Here is a 10,511-nt window from a genome sequence, read left to right on the forward strand (position 1 = left end):
ACCGACAGGAAGGGAGAGTAATGAGAGACACCAACTCATAGTTGTGACACCTTAGCTGTTCATTGTTTCCTCATACATGCCTTGGTGGGAGAGTCCCAACCAGTGACCTTTGGGCTCAAGCTGGCGACCTCAGGGTTTCAAATCTGGGTCCTCAGCATCCCAGGCTGACGCTTTATCCACTGCACCACCGTCTAGTCAGGCTTGATGTGATTCTTAAAATTTGCCATATCTGTGTGTCTGTCTTGCTTCAGTTGATTTTATATGCTGACATTCTTAGAAAACATTGAGGACATTAAGTATCCTGTACCCTTACATAAATGCATCCTATTTGTAGTAGCCCTCAGCCTAAACATAGAGCTAAGGACTCATCTGCTAAGCCCCCATCACTAGATTTCTCTGTAGATTATAATGTAGTTATCTAGTATTCATTGACATGATTTGTTGACTTTCAAACACCTTTTTTTTTTTTTACAGGGACAGAGTCAGAGAGAGAGGTAGATAGGGACGAACGGAGAGAGAAGCATCAATCATCAGTTTTCATTGTGACACCTTAGTTCATTGATTTCTTTCTCATATGTGCCTTGACCACGGGCCTTCAGCAGACCCTTTGCTCGAGCCAGTGACCTTGGGTCCAAGCTGGTGAGCTTTTTGCTCAAGCCAGATGAGCCCACGCTCAAGCTGGCAACCTTGTGGTCTCAAACCTGGGTCTTCCACATCCCAGTCTGACGCTCTATCCACTGTGCCACCGCCTGGTCAGGCCAAGTTTGTTCTTTTAAACTTTATATGGGAAGCCTGGGATCAGCCTTATGTGTAGACCAGGAGTGTTGGGGAATGCTACATGTAACTAGGTCTTAAAATAGCTAAAACTGTTGGTACTGTATTTGAGTTGAACCAGTGTCTCACAGAGCATCAGTTCCATGCCAGGCACTGTACTAATCAGTGATGCTCCCTACCTTCTGGAGCATAGTTTGGCCCCCAAAATGAAAGCCTTCCCTAGCCTACCTTACTGGTATAGTCTACAAATAAATTATACGCCAGCTCTGGATAACCCTACATTCCCAAGTTCCTATAACTGTTCCTTCTACCTAAATCATTGTTCTCCATCTTGTAGCTTCTCATTGGTCACACCCAGTTTAATACAGCTCCTTACCAGTGAAGCTTTCCCAGAGACCCTTTAGAAGTGTCCTATCTTTCCTTCTACTCCTCATTTTTCCATTATACCTTGTCAGTATCTAATATCTGAATGCCTTGGTTTGTCCTAGATTAGGAAGTGTCTTTCCGAATAGATGAGTCCTTGCAAGGCCCAGGACCATGTTTCACTAAGCTTTTGGTTTCCTTGAGAACTTAGTATGTGGTTTTGCATATTTAGACACTTATTAAATGTTTGGGAAGTTGAAGTGGCTAAGGGAAATGGAATGTTAAAGTCCCAGGCTGCTGTTGAGTATTTTGTGGTTTTAGGACTTCGAGTTTGAGCAGCTTGGGGCTCACACTGATACTTGTTTTATTCACAGGCAACAGCGAGTGACCAAGTCACCAGCACCTGTGCACAGAGGGAATTCTTCTTCCCCTGCCCCTGCTGCCTCCATCACAAGCATGGTCAGTGACCTTTGCCTTTGTGAATGACTTCTGATTTTTCCGGTTGGTTGTGCCTATGTTGTATCACCACTAGAGCCCAAATATCCATGAGCACCTTCCATAGGAATATCCAATTTATTAGTCTTTCATACCTGTTTATTGGGTTTTCCCCTTTTAAGATGCTGTTAGGATTCTAGTTAAAGCCCCTACAGTGGGGAAAGTGTATTCCAGCAGAGAAACAAGTATGGGCTGGAGCACACAGGTGATATGTAGTATGTTCAAACAAGTAAACAATTTTAGTAGGGAGGAAAGGGTAGTGAGGTGGAATGGTGTGACTAGGGTCAGATCATGTGGAGTCCAGTGAAACATGGTAAGTCCACAAATTCAGGTTTAGGTCTCTGATAATGAATTAAGACTAGACTGAGAGGTTTGCTTATTTGTTTAGTTTTACAACTGACTCATTTACCAGCATTGTTTTTTGTTTGTTTGTTTCCTTCCCCACAGATTTTTATTACCTAGTTAGAGCTGACAGACATGTGGGGAGAACTGTTACTGTGTTCAGAACCCCAAGTAGGTCTTTGCACTAAGCACCTTTACCAAAGGAGCTTTTCTGTTCATAATTCATGGCCTTTCTTCTGCTATCAAGGACTTGGGGTTAGTCAATGAGAGAAGTTGCATGCATAATAGAATCATCAAAGTAGAAATCAGCAGTGAAGAGATGGGAACAAATGACCCCAAATGATGAGTCCTAGTGGCTGAAGACATACTGAGAGGATTTTGAATTTTCTGGTAGCCAAGTGAAGATGGGAAATATCAGGAGTACTGCAAGTCCTCAAATAACATTTCGTTCAATGTCATTTGGTTATAACATTGATGAGATGCCACAGATATAACTCTTGTATGTATCAGTTATCTTGTGGTAAAATTAGTTTCATTATTCGTTGTTTTGCTTCAAGTCATAGAACCTATCAATAATGTTAAGTGAGAATTTAACATTCTCTATAGAGAATTTTAGGTCCTGAGGTTGTCTCTGAAATGTCCTTTCCTGGTTGGAAGTGCTATTGCTCCAGGGTGTACTTTTAGCCATGTTCTTTTCCTCTGCCCATACTAATGCCCTGGCTGGGGAAGTGGCAGCTGCTTAGGCTGTCCCCATCACCACAGATACAGATAGGTTGAAGCTTTGTGCTTTAACCACTTTTATGTTTCAACCAAGTCTAGGTTTTTTGGGCGGGGTCATAACTTTTTTTTTAATAACTGAGAGGCAGGGAGGCAGATGCAGATGCCTGCATACACCTGGCAAGCCCCCTACTGGGCAATGCTCTGCTCATCTGGGACCAATGCTCAGTTGCTTGGGCAACTGAGCTATTTTAGCGCCTTAGGTAAGGCCATGGAGCCATCCTCAGTGCCTGGGGCCAGCTTGCTCAAACCATTTGAGATTTGGCTGCAGGAGAAGACGAGAAAGAGGAGGGGGAGGGGGAGAAGCAGATGGTTGCTTCTCCTGTGTGCCCTGACTGGGAATTGAACCTGGGACTTTCACATGCCAGGCCAACACTGCGCTGAGCCAACCTGCCAGGGCCTAAGTCTAGGTTTTCAAGAAAGTGAGCTATAAGCAAGGGATGATACACAGGGCCAATGCCTATTGGCCCATTCTGTTTCTTTGTCTCTAGTAGCTAGAGATCAGAACATGGGAGTTGGCATCTATTACATGTAGCCAATAAGGGACCTCTCCAACTTGCTGAGTAGTTTGGCCAGTTAATCTTGGCCAGATTAGGAAAGGCATTTAGAGAATGTGCTTATACTAATCGTTGTTCTCTGCAGCTTTCTCCTTCCTTCACCCCTACCTCAGTGATTCGTAAGATGTATGAGAGCAAAGAGAAAAGCAAGGAGGAGCCAGCATCTGGAAAAGCAGCTCTTGGTGACAGTAAAGAAGACACTCAGAAGGCCAGTGAAGGTACTACAAAGTGAAGGTCTACTACCCAAGAAAGTATGTCACAGGGGGAACATGGGCTTGAGTGCTGACCAGCCTGACCTGATATGCTGCAAAGTGTTGGGCAAGGCTCCTGGCTGCTCTGGACCACATTTCTGTGTTTGACAGTGCAAAGGGTGGACCAGCTCATTGTCACTGAGACACTTGAAATTCTGACCAATCTAAGAGTGGTATGAATGCTAGTATTGGACAGGAAGGAATGAGCCTTAGTTTCAGATCATTACTTTGGCTTCAGAGTTGAATTATTAGTAATTTACTTGGCAAATATAGTTAAACCAGTTTTACTTTTTTTTTTTTTTTTACAGAGACAGAGTCAGAGAGAGGGATAAACAGAGACAGACAGACAGACAGGAACGGAGAGATGAGAAGCATCAATCATTAGTTTTTCGTTGCACATTGTAACACCTTAGTTCATTGATTGCTTTCTCATATGTGCCTTGACCGCGGGCCTTCAGCAGACCAAGTAACCCCTTGCTCCAGCCAGCGACCTTGGGTCCAAGCTGGTGAGCTTTTGCTCAAACCAGATGAGCCCACGCTCAAGTGGCGAGCTCGGGGTCTCAAACCTGGGTCTTCCGCATCCAAGTCCGATGCTCTATCCACTGCACCACTGCCTGGTCAGGCTCCACTAAGGCTTTTAAAAAGCATGTTAATCCCAAGCAGTTGACCAGGATAGGTCTAGCTCCCACATAGATCCAGACCACCACCATAGACAAGCAAGGTGCCCAACTGAGTTACACCTGATACACCCAGCTCACTTGTCCATAGTTATTCCTGGATTGGAAGGATTATAATAAATACTGGGGCTTAAGAGTTAGGTTGCTTTTTAACTCGGTTTTGGGTTTTTAGAGTATAGCAAAGATAAATTCTTTTCTCATAAAGTGTTGAAGACTGTAAAACTTGGAGTCTAGTCCCAGCTCTGTCCCTGACTACCCCTGTGACCTTGAGTGGGCCTATTCATAAGGCAAACTGATATTTCTTATGATGCAGTCCTCCAAATTTGTTGAGGGAATCAAATAAGGATTCTGGGCTTTCTAAGAAATGAGATTTACTGGATCATTGGGAAGACAGTGTTTTGGGAAAAGTTTGCCAACACCAAAATATTCTGTGGATTTTTACAGAGAACCTCTTGTCATCCAACTCTGTGCCCAGTGCTGATCGAGACTATTCTCCTACCACAAATCCCAAACTGTCAACATTGCAGCGATCTTCATGTTCCACCCCACTCTCCCAGACCAACCGTTACACCAAAGAACAAGATTATCGACCTAAAGCAGCTGGGAGAAAAACACCCACTTTGGCATCCCCAGTTCCAGGAACAACTTTTCTCCGTCCTGTCCACCAAGTTCCCCTTGTCCCCCATGTCCCAATTGTTCGGCCTGCTCACCAGCTTCACCCAGGGTTGGTCCAGAGGATGCTGGCCCAGGGAGTACATCCACAGCATCTTCCAAGTTTGCTCCAAGCTGGTGAGTTTGACCTGGCATAACAGTTGCTAGAACCAATAAAAGTGCTGTGCTGTGGGAGATATTCATCCTTAGAAAGACAGTACTAGATTTTTCTAACAGGTTGGCAGTTGGTCCAATGCAGTCTACCCCTTAATCCATTAAAAGATCAGGAACTTAGCTGGAGCAGTTTTCACTCTTGATAAACTTTTCACTTCAGCAAAACTGCATAGTCAAGCTTGAAAATTCCCAGGTAGGTTAATATTACTTCCCACAAGCTTCTTCTTTCTGTCTAACAGGTGTGCTTCCTCCTGGGATGGATCTGACTCATTTACAGGGAATATCTGGCCCAATCCTGGGTCAGCCCTTTTACCCTTTACCTGCTGCTAGTCATCCTCTCTTAAACCCTCGTCCTGGGACACCTCTGCATCTGGCAATGATGCAACAGCAGCTACAGCGCTCAGGTAGGTTCAGGAATGGGGCCGGTGAGCTGAGTGGGATGAATAGGGTCCAAGCTTTAGACAAGTTCCAGGAAAGGGGAGGAATTGACACTGACAATTCATTCTTTTAACATCCTGCAAGACTGAGTACAACCAGAGACAAGCACGATATAAAGCAATCTCTATGGAATTTGGAATTCCTGTTCCTAGAAAATGATAGGAGAGTCAAGTGTGCTGTGATATTTTTTATCCTTTGCCTCTTAGGAAAGGAGGCTGAAAATCCAACAGAGGTTCGGCAAAGGGACTACCCAGAGTAGATGCCTTTTCACTAGTTAAATGTTAGTGCTTACTGTGGGAAGTAGTAGACATGTCATCTAGGATGGGTTCTCGGTGTGGGTGACTTCTGAATAGTTCAGCTTTCCAGAGTTTCTGTCTGCTGGAATTCTGCAAAGAAATTTTCTAAAATCTGGTAAAGAATTCTGTCTGGAGTTTTATGAGTAAGGTTAAGTGAAACAGGGCCTGATATAGCACTACTTTCCCCTCCTACTCTGGCTAATCCTTTCTTTTATCCCCACAGTTCTTCATCCTCCAGGCTCTGGTTCCCAGGCAGCAGCTGTCAGTGTTCAAACCCCACAGAATGTGCCCAACCGATCGGGCCTGCCCCACATGCACTCCCAGCTGGAACACCGCCCCAGCCAGAGGAGCAGCTCCCCAGTGGGCCTTGCCAAATGGTTTGGCTCAGATGTGCTACAGCAGCCCCTGCCCTCCATGCCTGCCAAAGTCATCAGTGTAGATGAATTAGAATATCGACAGTGAGCAGGACAGACAGGCTCACCTAACTCTGGACCTATGGTGGCACCCTGGTCAGGACTTTGCTTGGTTTACAGGCTTTTACTTCGGAGCTCTCTGGGAAAATCTGTTTAGGGGGCCTAGGTGTCTGGTGTGGTCTGCATGATGGAAGACTTAACCATTTGAGTGGAGCCTACCTACATGGTCTGAATACAGGATGCACAGAGTTGTCGATCCTGGAAATAGTTTTTTCTTTTTTGTAAAATATATGAATGAAGTGTTGGTGCCTTCACCAAAAGGTGGCACCTAAGGGTTATGAGGAAATAAATGTATAGACCTTTATGTACAGATCTGTGTATAAACAACTTTTGTATATACATATAGAATAGCTTTTTTGAACTTATACAGCTGTACATAAAACTAGCTGGTATTAGTTAAGCGTGTGTCAACAGTTTGGATTTTTTTCACTTGTACATTTGGGACCTTTTTTTGATTGATTAAAGCTGAATATGCTGTGTGAGAATGAAGTAAAAGGCATTATTGTGTTTATTTCTTCCTGAATCCCCCCCTCCCTCCTTGTTTCCAACTAGCTGACCCATTAGGCTAAATTGGTTCCTTATGGGAAATGATTCTGAAGTTTTTTCTTTAAAACTTATGGCAATGAACTTGACCTCATTTAAGAAGAGGAATCGACACCAATGAGTTAAGTTTAGGCAAGGCTTGACCCTACAGGTAGGTAGCCTTATGGCTGATGCCAGATTATATGAGCAATTTCTAAGATTAAACCCACCTAGTGAAAACAATTTGTTTACTAGGTAATCATGCATATGATAGTTTCTCCCAAATAAATCCATGTTTACTGGAGGCAAAAGTAAATGAGTTTGTTGGCATCTTGTTCAGCTCAAAGTCCCCTATAGGAGAAAACCACCTCAGAATTGATTCCATTAAAGTCTAATTTTTTTCTATACAGAACTTCCCATGGGACTCTGATGTCCGTGTTAACTGATTGTTTTGTAGCTTATCTGTCAGCTCAGTTTTATTTACCATCATTTCATGCACAGCACTGAAAAGGATTCTACCAGAATACTATACTATATAGCTCTAGTCTTGGGTCCCCTTTCCTTTTTTTCAGTCCTATTTACCTGAAACGATACTTAGTTTTCAACTTTCCAAGCTCTTCAAATAAATTTTCCCAAGTTCTCCACACTTGCCCATTTGGGGCTATCAAAGCTACTTTAATGTAATGCTAGTAGATCAAATAATGCCATTTTGTGATTTACAGGTGAAGGACAAGGTGGTTGAATTTTGACTGTAAAGGGGAAAAAACAACCCGAGTCTTGAGTGTGAGAGATGCTGCCTATAAACCTGGAGCTACCTACTGGCCCTAAACTTCTGGGAACAGAAGCAGGTCACCTTTCAACAAAACTTGGCTTTGTGGATTTAGCATGAAGTCTGTCTCTTCCTGGTATTTATTATCCTGCCTCACCCTCAATAAAATTTTCTCTCAATGTGAGCCCTCAGCTTCAGAAAACAGACCCTACATTTAGAAGTCTTGCAAATACTTTGTTTCCACAGGTAGAAGCTAGAAAGCAGTCTCGTAACAACCACAGGACAAATGCCAGTTCCACCTTTCCTTTTGCTTCTTCCCTCTTCCTGTTGAATCAACACTGAGGGTTAGGGTTGGGGAGGATTGGTTGAAGCTGCCAATAAGGGTTTCCTTTTTGGACTAAAAACTGGTAGGACAGAAAAGAACATGTCGGCACAAAGTAAAAGACAAAGCTATTAGCCACTGATTGGTGAGATGGAGCCAGAAGCAAGTAAGAGTATTGCTAGGAATAGCACAATAGAACCCAGATGTACAGATTGTAACAAAACTCTTGGTGTATGGGAGAGTAGAAGGAAGAAGCTAATGCAGCCTTCCAGGAGCTAAAGCCTGATATAGGGTAAGAACAGCAGGAAGTGATGTCTCAGCTAATAAGAGGTGTCTTACGTGGAGCAACTCTGGAAAGTTAGCAGGCATGAAACAAGTTTAGAAGCAATCAGGGCTGGAAGAATGCAAAATAAAAACCAGTTTAAGAGAATTTAAGGATGTGGAAGGCCTCTTCAAAGTAAAACAGCAGAGGGCCACAGAGAACCTCATGGAAGACCTGCCTTTAAGGAAGGTGGTCAGACAAGAAATGAAAAAACTAGTACCTCCCAAAGGAAGCAGTTGAGCAGCCAGTACTTGGGAAGTCGGTGGTAATAAGAAGTGGGAGAAAATGGAGAGTCTAGGTAAGCCTTCTCTCAGAAGTTAGCTATGTTTTATAAGCCAGGCTCTATTAAGATAGAAAGGAAGTCAGGTCCACTGGCCCTTCCTTGTAAATGGAAGAAACAAGTACAAATGCAATCCAGAAACAAAGATAATATAGGAGTAAACTGATTCTTTAGTAATTCTATTTGCTTTACCAACAACTGATTCAAGAATGAGTATGTGACCCAATTTAGGCCGGGAGACATATGGACAACATGGCTGGGCAGCTTCTGGGAAATGGCTTCCCAAAATGATAAGACTCAGCCCTTCTTATTGCCTTCTGGGTGCTCATGGAAAGCCAAGGACTGCAGGGGATGTTCCATGACTGTTAGGGGAGCCAACTGCCCAGCATAGGAAACAAACTGCAGTGAACAGAGTAGTTTGATGGAAAGAATTGAGATCCTCAATGACAACAGCTGCCATGAGCCCATCTGAGCTCCAGACAACTTACTTGAGAGACCAAGTTTCCTTCCATTTCAGTTGAATGGTTGTTAAAATACAGCTAAAAGCATTCTAACAAATTAATGGCACAGGACATTGAGTATGCTCAATAAGACCAGGAAATAACAAATAATAAAGACCAGGAAAAAAACAATATGTAACAGTACAGGAAATTCGTTTGTCACAGCCAAACCACTATGAAAGACTTTACTTGTAGGAATGGCTTTGGTAGCCTTACCCCAGGCAACATTCCTGACACAAAACTGTAAGCCCAAAAGGGAAAGGAAATAATAAGGCTCAAGCACCAGGGCGCTACCGCTGGGATGAAGAGATGGTACTGAATGATGGAAGCAAGACCTAATCAAAACACATCCTGAGGCCTTGGATAAATGGTATTTCAGCAACCTCTCCCCAACATCCTAGCAGTACTAATTCTTGCTCAATGAAAGTAAATTGGGCATGACGATACCCCAAAACCCTATAAATGCTCTGGCTAAAGAGCAAACCTTGCTGAAAATCCCATAGCTCAGAAAACCAATGTTTCTCTGAAGAGTTAGGCTCTCAGTGGTCAACAAACTCATTAGTCAACAGAGCCAAATATCAACTGTACGATTGAAATTTCTTTTGAGAGCCAAATTTTTTAAACTTAAAACTATATAGGTAGGTACATTCCTTATCGAGGTAGCGCCCGCATGTGGTGTTTTGTGGAAGAGCCACACTCAAGGGGCCAAAGAGCCACAAGTGGCTTGCAAGCCACAGTTTGCTGACCACGGCTAAGCTATGGCCTCCATCGTGAATGCGCCAGTGATATCAGGGTCTGTCTATATCCTGAAAAGTAACTAGGACACCAGGCCAAAGGGGCTTACCTTCTGGGTCAGGACAGTGCTAAACCCAAGTTCCAAGAAGACTATCAGAGGGAAACAACTGTCACAAAGACAGCATGAGAACCAAGCACTAGAAAAGGCTATTTGTTTGATGGGTCATTGGATTGAGCAAGGGGTCACTCACTCTGCTGTAGCCCCCTGGTCAAGGCACATATGAGAAATCAATCGATGAACAACTAAGGTGCCGTAATGAAGAATTGATGTTTCTCATCTCTCTCCCTTCCTGTCTGTCCCTATCTGTCCCGCTCTGTCTCTGTCCCAAAAAAGAAAAAGGTTGTTTAATCCCATACCTCCATCCCTTACAACCTGCTAGCTCCAGCTCACTTCATCTATATTCAAACTCTACCTTCCTTAGAGTTTGCAAATCTGTTTCCCTCACTGATTTTCTTAGGGATTACCCTTCTCTATCATCCCTATGAAATCATCTTTGACTTTGCTTCCTCTAGAACAAGTCAGTCACTGTGTTTAAATTTACCCTCTGTACCTATATGTCCATACCCTCACTCTGTCCATATTTTCACTAGCCCAGTCCACCAAGGATTTTTACCAATTTCCCATTATCAGAGCAATCCCTTCAAATTCCCTTATTTCTAGCCTAAAACCTGATTATGCCCTTAGTATTCTCTCAAGTAGTCCCTGACCCCTACCCCTCCTAACCTAACACCA

General features: G+C 43.5%; 1 protein-coding gene across 4 annotated transcripts in view; it reads left to right on the forward strand.

Moving 5' to 3' along the window:
• EIF4ENIF1 (eukaryotic translation initiation factor 4E nuclear import factor 1) overlaps window positions 1-6,754 on the forward strand; it is a 53,983-nt gene extending 47,229 nt beyond the window's left edge. For 2 of the 4 annotated variants that reach the window (XM_066260096.1, XM_066260097.1), the window contains exons 15-19: window positions 1,512-1,596; window positions 3,394-3,526; window positions 4,681-5,025; window positions 5,301-5,465; window positions 6,019-6,754. In XM_066260096.1, coding sequence (XP_066116193.1) covers window positions 1,512-1,596; window positions 3,394-3,526; window positions 4,681-5,025; window positions 5,301-5,465; window positions 6,019-6,257 — 967 coding nt within the window. In that variant the 3' untranslated portion in view covers window positions 6,258-6,754. The remainder of the gene's footprint in view (window positions 1-1,511; window positions 1,597-3,393; window positions 3,527-4,680; window positions 5,026-5,300; window positions 5,466-6,018) is intronic. The other 2 variants (XM_066260094.1, XM_066260095.1) reach the window with 2 other exon arrangements.
• The last annotated feature ends 3,757 nt before the right edge of the window (window positions 6,755-10,511 follow it).

The sequence above is a fragment of the Saccopteryx bilineata genome, chromosome 2 (genome assembly GCF_036850765.1).
Source record: "Saccopteryx bilineata isolate mSacBil1 chromosome 2, mSacBil1_pri_phased_curated, whole genome shotgun sequence".
Lineage (NCBI taxonomy): Eukaryota > Metazoa > Chordata > Mammalia > Chiroptera > Emballonuridae > Saccopteryx > Saccopteryx bilineata.